We start from the raw sequence: 19,168 nt of genomic DNA, 5'->3' as shown, positions 1-19,168 counted from the left end.
TGTCAGTTTCTCCCTCTACTCTCACTCACTCTTCTCTCTCCTGTCAGTTTCTCCCTCTACTCTCACTCACTCTTCTCTCTCCTGACGGTTTCTCTCTCTACTCTCACTCACTCTTCTCTCTCCTGGCGGATTCTCTCTCTACTACACACACTCTTCTCTTTCCTGTCAGTTTCTCTCTCTACTCTCACTCACTCTTCTCTCTCCTGGCGGATTCTCTCTCTACTACACACACTCTTCTCTCTCCTGTCAGTTTCTCTCTCTACTTTCACTCACTCTTCTCTCTCCTGTCAGTTTCTCCCTCTACTCTCACTCACTCTTCTCTCTCCTGTCAGTTTCTCTCTCTACTATCACTCACTCTTCTCTCTTCTGTCAGTTTCTCCCTCTACTCTCACTCACTCTTCTCTCTCCTGTCAGTTTCTCTCTCTACTCTCACTCACTCTTCTCTCTCCTGTCAGTTTCTCCCTCTACTCTCACTCACTCTTCTCTCTCCTGACGGTTTCTCTCTCTACTACTCTCACTCACTCTTCTCTCTCCTGGCGGATTCTCTCTCTACTCTCACTCACTCTTCTCTCTCCTGTCGGTTTCTCTCTCTACTCTCACTCACTCTTCTCTCTCCTGGCGGATTCTCTATCTACTCTCACTCTTCTCTCTCCTGGCGGATTCTCTCTCTACTCTCACTCACTCTTCTCTCTCCTGTCGGTTTCTCTCTCTACTCTCACTCACTCTTCTCTCTCCTGTCGGTTTCTCTCTCTACTCTCACTCACTCTTCTCTCTCCTGACGGTTTCTCTCTCTACTCTCACTCACTCTTCTCTCTCCTGGCGGATTCTCTCTCTACTCTCACTCACTCTTCTCTCTCCTGGCGGATTCTCTATCTACTCTCACCCTTCTCTCTCCTGGCGGATTCTCTCTCTACTCTCACTCACTCTTCTCTCTCCTGTCGGTTTCTCTCTCTACTCTCACTCACTCTTCTCTCTCCTGTCGGTTTCTCTCTCTACTCTCACTCACTCTTCTCTCTCCTGACGGTTTCTCTCTCTACTCTCACTCACTCTTCTCTCTCCTGGCGGATTCTCTCTACTCTCACTCACTCTTCTCTCTCCTGGCGGATTCTCTCTCTACTCTCACTCTTCTCTCTCCTGGCGGATTCTCTCTCTACTCTCACTCTTCTCTCTCCTGGCGGATTCTCTCTCTACTCTCACTCACTCTTCTCTCTCCTGGCGGATTCTCTCTCTACTCTCACTCACTCTTCTCTCTCCTGTCGGTTTCTCTCTCTACTCTCACTCACTCTTCTCTCTCCTGGCGGTTTCTCTCTCTACTATCACTCACTCTTCTCTCTCCTGTCGGATTCTCTCTCTACTCTCACTCACTCTTCTCTCTCCTGGCGGTTTCTCTCTCTACTACACACACTCTTCTCTCTCCTGGCGGATTTTCTCTCTACTCTCACTCACTCTTCTCTCTCCTGGCAGATTCTCTCTCTACTCTCACTCACTCTTCTCTCTCCTGGCGGTTTCTCTCTCTACTACACACACTCTTCTCTCTCCTGGCGGATTCTCTCTCTACTTTCACTCACTCTTCTCTCTCCTGTCGGTTTCTCTCTCTACTCTCACTCACTCTTCTCTCTCCTGGTGGATTCTCTCTCTACTACACACCCTTTTCATTCCTTCCCCCCTCTCTCCTTTTCCTCTTCACTCTTTCTGCCTTTCTCAACCAGGGTGTAGTTGTGTTGTTCCCACAGCACACTAATCAGGCAGGCAGGCATCTTCCCCTACTTTACCTCTCAGCTATCTTATATCTATTGGGAGAAAGGAGGTGGGACAGAGAGTGGGGGACAGAGGAAGAGAAAGAGGGAGAGAGACAATACAAGAGGAAGAGTGATCAGTATAGAAGAGATGAATGGACAGAATGGAAAGAGAGAGGCAGCATGTGAGATGAGGAGAGAGTGAGATATAGTCACTTGTGGACGTTATGGAGTGGGGATGTGATACGAAGGTACGTCCAGTGGGGAAGCTTGTTTTTCACTGTAGAGCGATGACACCAGGCGAGGAGAGGTCCATAGTTGAAAAGGAAGTGTTTTTATGAAACTGGGAAGTTGAATTACTGGGTGATCACTCTTATTAAAGTTTTGTCAGTGAAGTGGGCTAGGTGCACCCCTAAACATCATGCTGACAGATTATTATTGAGAAGCTGTTGTATATCGCTGACACACACAGACAGACAGACAGACAGACAGACACGCACACGCACACGCACACAGACACGCAGGCAGCATTGAATCTGAAATGGTTGATTACAGTGTGGCGTTTACGGGTTTCCCGATCTAGTGACTTTACTAGCTTAAATAACTAATGGACGGAGAGGGAAATACGGTTAATGCCAACAGGCGATTTAATGTTACACGGCACGGGGTAATGGGGAGCTGCACAAAACAACCAACCTAGCCTGAACTCGCTGGCCATAAATCACAGTCCAGCGGGAGGTACCTCCCCAGAGATATCATCACCAGAGAAAGAAAATGGGGCTCTCCCCATTAGATATATTCCCCCTTTTCTATTACCATGACAACCCCATAAACAATGAACGTGACTGGCGCTGCCAGCCTGGGGGAGGGTCTGCCCACCTTACCCCAGCTACAATTGTATTTGTTCCATCAGAGAATGAGTGATTTCATTATTGATACGAGCAGAGGAATGTTTGTTTTTCATTTCAACGCTCTAAGCCTGCCTGTCTGCCTACCTGTCAAATAACCTGGTTAGCTCAGACACCTCTGGCAATAACTATTATGGAATAACAGACTGTGCATGTGTCTGGTGCCTGTGTGTGTGTGTGTGTGTGTTTACGTGTACGTGTGCATGTGCGTTTGTGTGAGTGTGTGTAATACAATGTAATACAACATGTGTAGATGTGTACTGTATGTATTACTGTGTATAGTGTCATCATCGCTCAGTTTGTCTGTGTGGAAAGTGATTAGTTCAGAGCATCGTCAGAGTTTTTGAGAGCTCCTCTAGTGCTGTGGCTAGAGAGGCTGTGGTATGACGGCCTCTCCTCCCTGATGGTTAGCTGTAATTGAGGAGTAGCTGCTGTCTCCTGGAGGCTGGAAACAGTGAGTGTGGTGGTTTGATCTGGCTCACCATGATTATGGGGGTCAAAAAGGAACAGACATTTGTCTGATTTCTGGACAACACTCCCTGTAGAATCTTTATATTTTTGTTAATTTATACAGAAAAAGTCATTCTTTTTTTCAGGTTCACCTGACATACAGTGTAGTACAGTTTTGACAGTCAGAACATGATAGTGTCAAAACCTATTTGAAATCTCCAGGAATATAATAACATGAACACAATGGCAGGTAGATTAAAAAGCCTTCCCAGAGAGAATGGCAGTCTAACTCTGCAGTTATTACATGTGAGATCAGTAGGAATGGTTCAATGAAACTGGTACAGCATGTGCTTTCCCAAAGGAACAAACTGTAAACAAATAGCTATGTTTATTTATCCCTCTCTCACCTGGCCACACATACGCACACACATGCACACACACACACACTCCTACCCACCCTAACACCAGAGCGCTTTTGAGGCGATAACCATCGGCGGCTTGGAGCCAGGAAAGTGAGTCTGGCTTTAATAGCGTCTCATTGATAGAATTTAAATTGGATGTTAAATAAGCATTACTGTGCCTGATTGCCTGGCCGGCCCCAGAAAGTGGGCAGCTAGTGAGGCAGTTTGTGAGCGGCTCACTCAGGGAGAGATATCTGAAATTGGGGTGAGATTGAATTAAAGTGTGAACAATTAGAGATATGCTGGCGGTGTGTTTAGGAGCGCCTGGGGTGGGGTACCCCTGTCACCTCTGTACTTCTAGGTACACCACTCAGACAGGTTTCTTCATGTCCTGCTACTATCCCCTTCCAAACCCATACCTTGTTTATGGATGGGATCTGTTGTGTTTATGCTTTATTTTCTTCTCTACTTATTTCCCTCTAGCTCTCTCTCTCTCTCTCTCTCTCTCTCTCTCTCTCTCTCTCTCTCTCTCTCTCTCTCTCTCTCTCTCTCTCTCTCTCTCTCTCTCTCTCTCTCTCTCTCTCTCTCTCTCTCTCTCTCTCTCTCTCTCGTCTCTTTCCTCTCTGTCTCTGTCTTGCTGTGTGCATTGGAGAGTAAAAATGGCTAAAAAAACAAAAGCAAGAGAGAGGGTGAGAAAAAGAGAGATGAAGAGAGTGTTGTGTAATGTTAATAGGGGTATATAGCTGTCACTCCGTCATTGTAGAGATACTGTCCCTTCTCTGTCCGGCCTGCCTGACACAGCCTGCTCAAACATAATCCCCCTGACACCCTGTTCTGGAGAGAGGCAGGAGAAACAGACAGGAGAGTGGTAGGTTTATTTATCATTTAAAAAAATCAGTTTTTGTGACATCTAATTGGTAGTTACAGTCTTGTCCCATCGCTGCAACTGCCATACGGACTCAGGAGAGGCAAAGGTCGAGAGCCATGCGTCCTCCGAAACACAGCCATGCCAAGCCGCACTGCTTCTTAACACACTACTCGCTTAATCTGTAAGCCAGCCACACTAATGTGTCAGAGGAAACACCATACAACTGGCTACCAAAGTCAAAATGCATGCTCCTGGCACACCACAAGGAGTCGCTAGAGCACTAAGTGACAAAGACATCCCGGCCGGCCAAACGCACCCCTAACCCGGACGACGCTGGGCAAAATGTGCCCCGCCCCATGGTTCTCCGGGTCGTGGCCGGCTGCAAAGCAGCCTGGGATCGAACCCGGGTCTGTAGTGACGCCTCTAGCACTGCAATGCAGTGCCTTAGACCCCTGTGCCACTCGGGAGGCTCTAGTGGTAGGAGGTTTGCTTGGGGAATAGGTTGGAATCCCATCAGAATTGAGAGATAATGTATTATTTCAAAGCAGCTCATCTGGAGTGTGTCCTTCAAGGACAAGGTGAAATTAATGATTTTGTCTTATTTGTCCTTGTCTTGTATCTCTCTTTAGTTGTGCCCTTTCTCCTCACTACCACAGCTTCCTGAGATGAGCATATAGTACATCTCTCTGTCTTTCTACCTTTCCTCTTTTACATCTACGTCCTCTCTCTCTCTCTCTCTCTTTCTCTCTCTCTCTCTCTTTCCCTCTCCCTCCTTCTCTCTTTCGCTCTCTCTCTCTCTCTCTCTCTCTCTTTATTTTTGTGACTGTGGGAGAGGACAGTGACAGCAGTGGGCTTGGCCCAGCTTGGACTCCTGCTCCATAAACAGTCCAGCTGGACATGATCCACCTGGACTAGACCCAGGACCCAGACAATCCAGAGCCTAGAACCTACACCCTTCTGCTACCCTCTGCCCACTATCACCATGGAAACCTGCAGCCTGTTGTGGGTAGCCAAGTCTGATGTAATGTACGGCACCTGAATGGAGTTTGTTTGTGACAGCTGTTGGGCCATGAAAGTAATTTGCTAGCGATCGTTTCTGGCCCGCACGCGGGCCCCCTTCTGGCCCTTGAATGGGTTTGTTTGTGTCTGATTTGCATGTCAAGGCCCCACTAAGACCTGTGTCCACCCAGCACACTGTGGCTCTGCCCCCAGACAGCTCTATCAGAACAGTCTCTCTGCCAGGACCAGGAGCAGGACTTTAGCTCTGGGAAACTTAACTTTTGGCCTGTCACTCAGTCTTATCTCTGACATGTTGTAGTTCCTCTTGCCTGAGTGTGTGTACTTGCTCACTCTTGATCGTTTCTCAAAAGGGGAGCTTACGTTCAGACTTTTTTCTCTCCTTTTCCTCTTTCTCTGTAGGTTTTCAATCTAATTTCCAACCTCATCTCTCTCCTGCTAAATACACGTCTTCATGTTAATGAACACTTTCTGCTAGCAAATCCCTCCAGTCTGAGAGTCCCTGTGATTCAGCTCTCCTGTATGTTCTAGTTGCTGATCTCAGACCTGTCTGGAAGCACAGGTACATGTTGCTGAATAACACAGACCAGCTCTAGCATCTGATCTCAGACCTGTCTGGAAACACATTAGAATGTTAATGAATAACACCGGACCTGCTTTATTAGCTGATCTCAGACCTGTCTGGAATCCTGTCTGGATAAAAATGTTGATAAATCACACAGAACCTGCTCTAGTAGCTGATCTCAGAACTGTTGGGAGACCTGTCTGGATGCACAAGATCACTTCCTCCCCAGGATTTATTCATTCAGACACTCAACCCGAGTTCAACATTACTCCAAATGCTCCCCGGTTACTCCCTGTGCTGAAATTAGTATTTAACTCTGTTCTCTTCTTTCTCTCCCTTCTCCCTCATCTCCGGCTTCTTTCCTCCCTTATTACACCTGATCTCCTGCCTTGTACTCCTCTCATCCTTTCTTGTCTTTTCTCCTCTGTTCATTCCCTCTCTCTTTCAACCCTCATCTCTACTTTACCCTCATCTTTTCACTTTTCATCTGCTTTCTCTTTCCAACCTTTCTATCTCCTTTTTCATAACCTGAAACTTCCTCTTCTCCTCCCACCCTCCTCCCCTCCTCATTCTTTCTCTGCAGGGCCAGCATTGTCCAGAAGAGGATCATCTACTTCCAGGATGAAGGCTCTCTCACCAAGAGGATGTGTGAGAAAGGTATGTCCTCCATTACTGAGACGCAGTAAAGGACACTACATGTCTTCCACTCCTCCTCCTCCTTCTCCCTTACTATATCTCAGCATCTCCTGTCTTACTCTCTCTTCCCTTACTGGGTCAGGATCTTTACACTTGTGCTGTATCTCCCAATCTCTGCATGACATTGGATAGAGAATTTACGGAGACTACTGAGACCCTCCCTCCCTCCCTCCCTCCCTCCCTCCCTCCCTCCCTCCCTCCCTCCCTCCCTCCCTCCCTCCCTCCCTCCCTCCTTCCCTCCCTCCCTCCCTCCCTCCCTCCCTCCCTCCCTCCCTCCCCCCCCTCCCTCCCTCCCTCCCTCCCTCCCTCCCTCCCTCCCTCCCTCCCTCCCTCCCTCCCTCCCTCACCCATCCCTCCTCCCTCCCTCCTCCTCCCTACCCCCCCTCCCTCACCCCTGCCTCCTCCTCCCTCCCCCCCCCCTCCTCTCTCCTTTCTCACCCTTCCTCCTCTCTCCCTCCCTCCCTTCTTCTATCTCTTCACCACATCATCATGTAAATAACCAGGCAAAATCAGGAGCCTATATTCATCCTCTCCTCTCCATCTGAGCTAACCACACAGTTGTGGAAGGAATTGGACATTTAAGACAACTGCACTTCTCATATTTCTCAACTCAGTGACCTTCTCATAGCAACTCTGTTGCATGTATTTATTTTCAAAAGACAGCTCAATATGAAAGCCTAATATATCTAATTTCCCCTTATTCTTTTGCTTCAAACCACAGTAAATAAGCCCATCTCCTCTCCTCTCCCCTCCTCTGTCCCCTACCTATAACAACCCTATACCTCTCTCTGCTGTCAAACTCTCTCTCCTCCTTTAACCCCCTTCTCTCTCTCACTCTCACTCTCTTTCTCTTCTCAGAGTCATTGTATGGGGAGACCACAGAGAAGCCTTTGCTGGATTGCTGTGCCTGTGGAACAGCCAAGTACAGAGTCACCTTCCACGGCAACTGGTCAGAGAAGGTGCACCCCAAAGACTACCCTCGTAAGTACCCCATAACAACTTCCAAATTACCAAGGTACATACCCCATTTAATCCCTGAAAGATAACTTTAGTTAGTCCCCCATTTCACCCCAGGGCTACCCTAGTTGGTGCCTCCATTGCGTCAAAATAACCCCTTTACTAATAAAATTGCCCTACTGCTCAAGTACCCAGCATCACCGTCTTCCAAGGATACTACAACCTCCATGGCCACCCCAGGATACTCTCTCCCCAGGCCCCTGTCTCATTCCTCCCCCAGCTTGGCCCTGGGCCTCGGTCTGTGGTGCTGCACTGTATAACCTTGAGCCTGACTCCCCAGCAGGCAGGCAGGGTGTGAAGTGAAATGGGGCTCTCCCCTCCTTCTAAGACACTCCTCTCTCTCTCACACACAGCCCAGATCAATATAATGATTAGCATGGAGTCCCACAGTGAGATAAACCTGCAGATCGAGCAACACCCTAATTTATTGGCTTAGGAGAGACAGGAGTGTGTGTGTCTTCCTGTGTGTCTTTCTGTTTTTGTGCATGTCTGTCTCTGTTACATTGTGTGTGTGTGTGTGTGTGTGTGTGTGTGTGTGTGTGTGTGTGTGTGTCTGTGTGTGTGTGTGTGTGTGTGTGTGTGTGTCTGTGTGTGTGTGTGTGTGTGTGTGTGTGTCTGTGTGTGTCTGTGTGTGTCTGTGTGTGTCTGTGTGTGTGTGTGTGTTCATGCATGCGTTTCCACTCTTTGTCTTTGGAAATCCATTATTGGTTTTGTGGTTTTTATAATTGAGTTCTCCTCACCACCACAAAGTCATAGCCAAGGTAACCATCCCTGGTTGTCATACAAACAGGAAATCACCATCTACAACTTCCTCCCCAAGCATCATTAGTATCCGGTAATTATTTGTTAATGTGCCTGTGTTTTTTATATAACAACTGTCAATCAAACACAGATAGAACCATTGCTAAAAGAGGTTTTAGCAACCGTTTTCACACACTATCCACAGTCATGATGGTCTGTGAGTGTCTGCTTCTTCATTGCTAGCAGCAGGAGTGAGAGAGAGAGAAGAAAGAGAGAGGGAGAGAGAAGAAGATACAGCACAATGTCACGTCAGGCTGATATTTTTACAAGGCGTCCATTCGTCCTTCAAGCAGAGGAGAGGCACACGTGAAGGGCCGATGCCATACATTCTGATGTTGAAGGTTTCTCTAAAACAGGCTAGCAGGTTTTTTATTCTCCTCGCTCCCTCCATCGTCACATGCACAGCTTTATTTCCCTCTCTGTGTGACTATAGTTAAACAATAAGGTCCGAGGAGGTGTGGTATATGGCTAATAAGCACAACACAATGTGGAGTGCCTGGACACAGCCCACAACCCCTGAGGTGCCTTATTGCTATTATAAACTGGTTACCAATGTAATTAGAGCAGTAAAAATACATGTTTTGTCATACCCATGGTATACGGTCTGACATAGCATAGATGTCAGCCAATCAGCATTCAGGGCTCGAATAACCCAGTTTATAATATGTAATACACCGCTGAGAAGCCGCTGAGAAGCTATTCAACCATTATCTGCCAGCAGGTTTCCTGGTTATCTGAACCCATTCAGACAGACTCAGGAGAGAGACGGGTAGAGAGAGCCCAGCCAAGACAGCCATGACTGGTACTCAGGTGGCTAAGTGTACCAGAGAATTGCGCTGTGGTTTGGATGGATCTGATGTTACATCCAGGGATTCACAGCTCAAGTGTCATTTCATGTCTTCAGTGGATATGGGGTCTCAATAGTATTTCTACCAGACTCACACAAAGCTGAAAATGAGCAATATGAGCAGTCACGTCGCTCAATTCAGCAAGACTGAGAGAAAGAGAAAGAGATGGAAGGAGTTTTGCAGAGAGTATGAAAATAGGCTGTGGAACATCAGAGTATATGACTGAGATTGGATACAGTTCTGACGGATATAGAGGGATTAACCTTACTGAGTTTGTGGTGACCGCTTCCCCTATTTGTGTGTGTGTGTGTGTGTGTGTGTGTGTGTGTGTGTGTGTGTGTGTGTGTGTGTGTGTGTGTGTGTGTGTGTGTGTGTGTGTGTGTGTGTGTGTGTACACCCCATCACGCCAGAGGAGTGTTATAAATTGCAAAAGGAAATGAGAAAGGAGGATTTGAGTGGTCAGATAGAGTGCCTAGCTTTGCTGAACAAAGACTTTCCGATAATGTGTGTGAGTTGCTCTGACGGAGAGAGGAGAGAGGGATGAGGAGGTGGGATATGAGTTTATTTTGTAGCAATAAAGAAGATAATTATCCACTCGGAGGCCTTTGACCTTGGGAAGTGAAGAGAGGACAATAGATTGCATCAGCAGACCGAAGTTTGACTTCATAGTTGGAAACTCAGTATGCTATTTCAAGTTTCAAGTTTTTAGTATTTCAATGTCAGGTGAAAAAGTACAGTGAAAGGCCTTTCTTGCAAGTTCTAAACTCAACAACGTAGTAATCAATAACAATGTAACACTAAAAATAAGATAAGGTAGAACAAAAACACATAAGAAATAAAAAATGCGAAATAAGAAGAACACTATATACAGGGTCAGTTCCAGTACCATATTTACAATGTGCAGGGATACTGGAGTGATTTAGGTAGATATGTATATAGATAAGGTGACCAGGCATCAGGATATATGATAAACAGAGTAGCAGCAGTGTATATGGTGATTGTATGTGAGTGGGTGTGCGTGCGTGCGTGTGTGTAGAGTCAGTATAAATGTATGTGCATATTATGTGTGTGTGAGCAAATGATAAAGTGAGCGTTTGTGTGTGTGTTGGAGTGTCAGTGTGTGTGAGTGTGTAGGGAGGGTGCTGTGAGGGTGCATAGAGAGAGTGCAAAAATAAGGGTCAACTCAGAGAGTCCGTAGCCATTTAGTTAGCTATTTAGTTAGCTATTTAGTTAGCTATTTAGTTAGCTATTTAGTTAGCTATTTAGCAGGCTTGGGGAAAGATGCTGTTCAGGAACCTGTTGGTGTCAGACTTGATGCACCGCCACTGCTTGCCGTGCGGAAGCAGAAATAACAGTTTATGGCTTGACTGGTAGGAGTCTTTAACAATTTTTCAGGCCTTCCTTTCACACCTCCTAATATAGAGGTCCTGTATGGCAGGGAGCTCGGCCCCAATGATGTACTGGGCTGTCCGCACCACCCACTGTAGCGCCATGCGCTCGAGGGTGGTGCTATTGCCATACCAAGCAGTGATGCAGTCAGTCAAGATGCTCTCAATGGTACAGCTGTATACGTTTTGGAGGATTTGAGGGCACATGCAAAACATTTTCAACCTCCTGAGGTGTGTGTGGACCATTTTAAGTTCTTAGTAATGTGGACACCAGGGAACTTGAAGCTCTCAACCCCCAGATGTGATGTTTGCCTACCTTCGCCACCTCAGGTCAGCCCGTCATGAAGTCCAGGATCCACTTGCATGGGGAGGTGTTCAGTCCCAGGGTCCCAAGCTTGGTGACAAACTTGGAGGGGACAATGGTGTTGAATGCTGAGCTGTAGTCAATGAACAGCATTCACACATAGGTATTCCTCTTATCTAGGTGGGTGAGGGCAGTGGGGATTGCAATTGAGATTGCGTTGTCTATTGGTCTGTTGGGGCAGTATGTAATTTGAAGTGGGTCTAGGGTGTCTGGGATGGTGGAGTTAATGTGTGCCATAACCAGTCTCTTAAAGCACCTCATGATTACAAATGTGAGTGCTACAGGGTGGTAGACATTGTGGCTTGAAGCCTTAGAGTTCTTGTGAACAGGAATGATGGTGGTCATCTTAAAACATGTGGGGATTACAGACTGGGACAAGGAGAGGTTGAAAATTACCCTGAATATGCCTGCCAGCTGTTCTTCACATGCTCTTAGAACATGCCATGGAATACCGTCAGGCTCCGTGGCCTTGCGGGTGTTGAGCTGATTAAAGACCTTACTCACATTGGCCTCGGAGAGCAATAGTGGTGTCACTCACACCCGGCACAATATTGTTATTGACAAAGCCTGCATAAAATGCATGGAGTTTGTCTGGTAGAGAGGCATTGTTTCGCAGATCACGGTTGGGTCTTCCTTTGTAATCCGTAATGGACTGTAGCCCCTGCCACATGCGGCGGGCATCGGAGCCTGTATAATATGATTTCACCTTATTCCTATATTGTCCTTTTGATCGTTTGATTACGCTGCGGAGATCATAGTGGGATTTCTCATCTCTTTGTTCCGGCTCTCAGCTGTAGCCTCAGGGTTGTCTGCGATATGTATTTATATTTATTGAACCTTTATTTAACTAGTTAAGACAGTTAAGAACACATTCTTATTTACAATGACGGCCTACCCCGGCCAAACTCTAACCCGGACGACACTGGGCCAATTGTGCACCTCCCTATGGGACTCCCAATCATGGCTGGTTGTGATACAGCCTGGAATCGAACCAGGGTCTGTAGTGACGCCTCTAGCACTGAGACGCAGTGCCTTAGAACGCTGCGTCACTCGGGAGCGATAGCCCTGTGTGCGGTAGCCCTGACCTCTAGTTTAGCGCCAACCTCAGTGTTAATCCAGGGCTTTTGATTGGGGAAGCATCGAACCTTCAGTGTGGGGACAAAGTCGCAAATGCATTTCCTAATGAAGCTGGTGACGGAGGTAGTTAGCTCGTTTATTTTTATCGGCGGAGTCTCGAAACATATTCCAGTCAGCGCTAGCAAAGCAGTCCTGTAGCATAGTATCTGATTCTGGTTACCATTTCTCAACGGGTACTTCGTGTTTGAGCTTCTGCTTGTAAACAGGAAGCAGGTGTACGGAGTCGTGATCTGATTTGCCGAATGGCAGATGAGACAGGGCCTTGTATGCTTGCTTGTGGGTAGAATAACAGTGGTCTAGGACTTTATCGCCTCTAGTGGCGAAGGAGACTCGTCTTAATGACACAGAGTTAAAACTGCCGTTAACCAGAAAAGCAGCCTCCTGATATACGTTTTCCTACTTGTTTATAGCCTTGAACAGCTCATCATTGTGTCTCTCTGAACATTGCAATAGACTGTATGGGCCAATTGCAACCATCGAAAGCCACCAGATTATTGCCATCTGATCTCTCGTTAAACCATCAATACACACTAAAGTCACCCACACAACTGATCTCAATTGCAACCCACATTGGCCATCGATTTACAACTCCCTAACGTAGATGTCAAGATTATCAGACTATTTCACCCTCTGGTTGGTATTGTCATCAGAACAACTTAGTCCTACTTCATGATCAGACTAAGGGCGATTTATCTATTTGACAATAATTCTGTACAACCAAAATAAAACATTTTGTCGTTTACCACTGCAAATCTACTGTCTTCTGTTTACCGACATGAATGAAAACTAATGTTGATGGTCTAGCCTACAATTCTTGTACTCAAATAAGTATTTTTTTACATTCATCAGCCTTACGGTTTTCCGATGCTACTGGTCAGTATTTCATTGGGGGCAGAAGTAGAGAATCTAGACCAGCTGTCTGGTATCATAATCTCTTGACACGGTAACAAGAGATCAACTGATCTGATGGTTTATCCTTGTGGGTTTTTCATTGCAATTAAGCTTAGTTTAACCACGCAGGTGCACGTAATCTCCCTTTCGTTAGTAGTGTTTAAAAAATTCTAGTGGTAACCTTCAGTAGCATGTTAAGTTCTACTTGTTCATTGCAATCGAGCGTAAATGTCTACAGAGATTTACTGAGAGTAAGGTACTGAGCCTCTGATGTAAAAAAAAAAGTAAAATAGTACTATAATTACTGTCACGATCTGACATGTACATTACTTCTATATGAATCATCATCTGTCATTTTCAAAGTGTATAATAAATAGAACATTCCGTAACCTTACATTCATCTTATCTTAATTACATTTGTTCACTTTTTATACACATACCTTTTACCAATATATACTATGCGTTGCAGAATGGGAATAGGTGCAAACCTTTCACTGGCACAAATGTTTGGCCAGCCTGCCTCCTGAATAGTACGAGATTATGATAATTCTGGTGTTGTTTTGTTTCTTAACCTCACCAGGGCGTGCTAACCACTGGTCGGCCATCATCGGAGCGTCCCACTCTAAGAACTACGTGCTGTGGGAGTATGGTGGCTACGCCAGCGAGGGCATCAAGAAGGTGGCCGAGCTGGGATCACCTGTCTCCATGGAGGAAGAGATCAGGCAGAAGGTAAGACTTGGCACGGCCGTATGTACGTACACCTGCTATTAATATTGCAGCACATTTGAGGGTCCAGCAATTGACAAGCCAACACCTTATCCGTTACGCCAAGAGATCTGTATCCCTTGCTGATGTTCTGGGTGTTGGGTTAAGGTCGCTACAATATGTCACTTTTTATCTGACCAAGATGATCGGATCACTCTCCGGTTATGCTTCACTGCATCCTCACATGGAGTCCAGACTAGCATTGTATTCTAAGTGGGAATGCAATGTTGTTCAAATGTGGTTGAATGCTTGAGAATCCATTATAAACATGTTGGTAGTGCTATTGCTACTGCAGTGGAGGATCTATGAGTCTTGTATGTATGGCAAGGATGGCAAGCCCATAAAAATGATTTAAATCACCATCCCCATTCAAGTCATTGTTCAACTTGCCATAGTTTGAGGGTCTTTTCCCATTCTGGGCCCATATGGGCCAGCCAATGGCTGTACTCTCTGGATAATCCAGGTGGCTGTGGTATCAGTACAGTAAGTAATTGAGTTTACATAGCTCAGTGGGCGTTCTGATCGATCCGTGAGCTACAGAGTACTTTAATTAATTACATACAGTAAGTCTCTCAACCTGCCCCTTTATGTGGTTTTATACATGGTGGACACTTGAGTTATCTACGTCCTTTGGATATTCAAAGTAGATAGTGCCTACTTGGTATTTACAGTATAAAGCCATGGAATTGGAACATGGAATCTTTTCCAAAGTGTGTTTAAGCATTCAATACTTTTTGCATAATGATTTCCACAAGCCATGACCTAAATAAGACACAAACATCTGTACTATAAGTATCAATGCAAATGTTGGTTAATGGTCTGCTTAATGGCATGTGTCCCTTTCAACTGGGTATGACCTCAAATCCTATGAAGTTCACATTCATGCAAGGTTAATTGGTCATGTTGGTAGGTACGAGAGCACCTCTCTTGTTCAATAAATATTAAATAAGAAATATTGTTTAGCAGTTTTACCTCTAGTAAAAATCTTCCTCTGTTTCAGTTTCTCACCGTATTTCAATGCCTGTGCATGTCTTTCACACTCTCTCCCACTCCCTCTGTTACTTGTCAGTTTTCCATCTCTCTCTCCCACTCTCTTCTCCCTCTCCTTCTCCTCTTTCTGTACAATCTCTCTCTCTCTCTCTCTCTCTCTCTCTCTCTCTCTCTCTCTCTCTGTCATTCTTTAAATAGCCTGTGCTAGTGTGTAGCAGATGGGCCCATAGAGTGTATTATTGTAGGGTAATATTGAAGACCTGGAGTCACGGCACATAATGAGAGCACACTGTGAGAGCTGGGCTCTGTGCGTCATCACCGCCACCTATCCACAAGGCTGTATTATCCACAATACTGTCTGCTATGGTATCTGAATTAGTCCTCCTGGACCTTCTCCAAATGATTAGAGCAAATATAGGATTTATGGAGAGACGGCCGCAAAGCAAGGTTGGCGTCAGTTTTAACTCTACAGTGCAGAGTAGTTACAGTACTGTTGAGTGATACGAGAATTGATGACATACAAATGGGTGATAGTTCTTTTCACCTACTTGTGTCAGCTATTACAGTAGGCATACATTGATATTCTAGGTAGCTCTCCGTAGCATATTCTCCCAGTGGTGGATGGTAAACGATGCAATCCCCCCACCAACTGAACAGAACTCAATTTAAACCAGGTAGAAAGCAACAGGATCAGACTATTACCTTCTCCTGGGGGAGATGTGAAAATCTTACCTATGGAATATTGCACAGTACTCTACATGGCAGAGGAGAGAGAGAGACAATTTCTGTAGCCTGTGGTTTTCAGTGGAGATTGCTGGGGAAAGTACACGCGATTGGCTGTCTCCAGATCCCATGGTGATAATGGCTGCCACTTAAGCCTTGTTCACACTGCAGGCCTTAATGCAACGCTTTAAGACATGCGCTTACCAGCTGGCAAGTGTCTTCACTGACATTTTCCACCTCTCCCTGACTCAGTCTGTAATATCTATGTTTAAAGCAGACCACCATAGTCCATGTGCCCAAAAATGGCAAGTTAACATGTCTGTAATACCTATGTTTAAAGTAGACCACCATAGTTCCTGTGCCCAAGAATGTCAAGGTAACCTGTCTAAATGACTATAGCATTCACATCTGTAGCCATGAAGTTATTTGAAAGGCTGGTCATGGCTCACATCAACACAATCTTCCCAGACTTCCTGGACCCACTATAATTAGCATACCGCCCCAAAAGATCCACAGATGGCGCAATCTCTATTGCACTCCACACTGCCCGTTCTCACCTGGACAACACCTACGTGATAATGCTGTTCATTGACTACAGCTCAGCATCCCGGAGTTGCCTTCCCACTGTTGATGTTGAGACTGGTGTTTTGCGGGTACTATTTAAATGAAGCCACCGTTTGAGGACTTGTGAGGCGTCTGTTTCTCAAACTAGACACTCTAATGTACGTGTCCTCTTGCTCAGTTGTGCACCAGGGGCTCCACTCCTCTTTCTATTCTGGTTAGGGCCAGTGTGCTCTGTTCTGTGAAGGGAGTCGTACACAGCATTGTACGAGATCTTCAGTTTCTTGGCAATTTCTCACATGGAATAGCCTTCATTTCTCAGAACAAGAATAGACTGAGTTTTCTGAGTTTCAGAAGAAATGTCTTTGTTTCTGGCCATCTTGAGCCTGTAATTGAACCCACAAATGCTGATGCTCCAGATACTCAACTAGTCTTAAGAAGGCCAGTTTTATTGCTTCTTTAATTAGCACAACAGTTTTCAGCTGTGCTAACATAATTGCAAAAGGGATTTCTAATGATCACTTAGCCTTATAAAATGATAAACTTGGATTAGCGAACACAACGTGCCATTGGAACACAGGAGTGATGGTTGCTGATAATGGGCCTCTGTACGCCTATGTAGATATTCCATTTAAAAAATCAGGCGTTTCCAGCTACAATAGCCATTTACAAAATTAATTTAACAATGTATACACTGTATTTCTGATCAATTTTAAGTTATTTTATTGGACAACATTTCTAAGTGATCTCAAACTTTTGAACGGTAGTGTACACTCACACACTCACATACATATTGACACCACACACACACACAGACACACACACACACACACACACACACACACACACACACACACACACACACACACAGATAGACAAACGTCTACATTCTTTCACACTCTTCACATACTGTACGCTGCTGCTACTCTGTTTAATATCTATCCTGATTGCCTAGTCACTTTTACCCCCGCGTGCATACATGTACTTTACATATTACCTCAATTACCTCAACTAACCCGTACTCCTGCACATTGACTCAGTACTGGTACTCCTTGTATATAGCCTCATTATGGTTATTTTATTGTCCTACTACACTGAAGAAAACAAAAACATGCAGCAATATCAATGATTTTACTGATTTATAGTTTTTTTTATAGTGTGTGTGTGTGTGTGTGTGTGTGTGTGTGTGTGTGTATGCGCTGTGGAGGAGATGAGCCTGTAGTCACACACAACCTCTCGTTATCTCAGAGGGTGTACAGGCACTAGCTGGTGCACTCCATACAGTATATGCTGTGTTAAGTAGGAGTTGACGGCTCCATTGCCCCGGGCTGCTTTGCTATCGCCTGCATTCACTGTGTTCACCCTTTTAATATTTCTCAGAGAACACACACAGTCTCTCCTTGTCCTTGAGGAAAAGTTAGCCTCTGGGGTGAAGGAGCCGCTCTGTTTTTGAGCAGCGGAGCAAGAAAGCACTCTTTGGTATAAATGCTGACACAAACAAAAAGGCGCTTTGCTTTGTGACAGGTGTGGTGTCGGGGCTAGCAACGTAGCAATGAAGGCAGTTATAAATTGATATTCATAGAAAGCAGAAATTGATATTCATAGGCAGGCTCGACGCGAGCCAAGGGGTGCACTGATCTCAATGTTCATACAAAGTTTCATTTGCCAAGCCAAGCAGGCGTTGAGTATGCACGCTCACATACTGTACACACACAAAACCCATTCACAAACACACACGCACATGGATGCACGCATGCACACACACACACACACACACACACACACACACACGCGCTTTATTTTTTTATCCGAGTTTGTCTTCCTTTTACTGCCGGGACCAAGATGTACTGTGCCATCTGCCTAGCTGTGTCTCCCCGTTGGGTTCCTTTTGATTTACGGCGTGTGTTCTTTACCCACGCTGCCTCTATCCTGGGGACTGAACAACAACTTTCCAGTCTTCATACAAAAGTGAAACCCATATCGATTGGCCCTTTCTCTGTATGAAACCAATTGGAAACACTCCACACTTGACACTCAACAAAACAACTCTGTATCCATACAAAAGGGAACCACGTATCGATTGGCCTTCTCTCTGTATGAACCAATAGGAAACTCGTATCAGTCATACATCGTGCATTACATACACAGAATGTTCTTTGTGTTTTCACTTCATTACAGCGTCTGTGTTGAAAAGAGGGGTGAAGATACATGCATGATGGATTCAGTTTGTCCATCCCACACAGCCTGCATGTTTTCAAAGCGAGCCAGCCGTATGCTTCTGCCTGCCGCACTCGTTACAATCTCTCCCATGTGACTCGCTGGTAATGAAAATATGATTGCATGTAAGAGCCCTCACCCACATTCTCTCAGTACTCCTGCTCTGCTTGAGTCAGACATGACACAGGGTTTGAGTCAGACATGACATAGGACCACTTAATCACATTTAAATGATATGTTAGAAAAATTCCAAGGGTCACCATTGTTGCTCTAATAAGAATGATTGTATTTTAGTGGACGGATGAAGGTGGGAAAGGGTAATGTGTGAGGAGGTTTGTTGAATAGATGTCTTGACAGACCACAGACCCAGAATACATCTGTAATGGTGTGTGTGTGCGCGCGTGTGTGTGTGTGTGTGTGTGTGTGCTTGCCTGTGTGCATCTGTCCACATGATCTGTTCCTGCTTGTGTTCTTAATGTACCGAATGAGAACATTTCCTTCCTCTATAGTCCCCACGCCATATGTGACTTTACGTTTCATTAGCCAAATGCAAATCTGATTTACAGGAAACTTGGTATGATGTAGTGTAACTGAAGGCATTGCTGCCCTCTCCCCCCTCCACACACACATACACTGAGGTGATTTGTGTATGCGGTCAGCCATTACAAAGGCACTAATGACAGTCTGATAAAAATACTCTCCCTCCACAGGTGAGTGGTGGAAACGTGGCGAAGGGACTATGATTTCTCTCGAGCGCATTGTGAAATCTGCCATTTCCTCGAACAGTATGGGTGCGTTTTGTTACTGCACAGTAGCTTACAGATG

At 45.5% G+C, this 19,168-nt stretch overlaps 1 protein-coding gene across 2 annotated transcripts in view; it reads left to right on the top strand.

The window, feature by feature from the left end:
- Nucleotides 1–19,168, top strand: part of LOC110526494 (spondin-1) — a 137,120-nt gene that overhangs the window by 20,143 nt on the left and 97,809 nt on the right. For both annotated transcript variants that reach the window (XM_036980881.2, XM_036980880.2), the window contains exons 4-6: nt 6,529–6,602; nt 7,500–7,622; nt 13,668–13,816. In XM_036980881.2, the coding sequence (XP_036836776.1) occupies nt 6,529–6,602; nt 7,500–7,622; nt 13,668–13,816 (346 nt within the window). The remainder of the gene's footprint in view (nt 1–6,528; nt 6,603–7,499; nt 7,623–13,667; nt 13,817–19,168) is intronic.

The sequence above is a fragment of the Oncorhynchus mykiss genome, chromosome 6 (genome assembly GCF_057628025.1).
Source record: "Oncorhynchus mykiss isolate SJ-2025 chromosome 6, ASM5762802v1, whole genome shotgun sequence".
NCBI classification, from domain to species: Eukaryota; Metazoa; Chordata; class Actinopteri; order Salmoniformes; family Salmonidae; genus Oncorhynchus; species Oncorhynchus mykiss.
The sequence above is the reverse complement of the archived record's forward strand: the minus strand, read 5'-3'. Positions and strand labels throughout refer to the sequence as shown.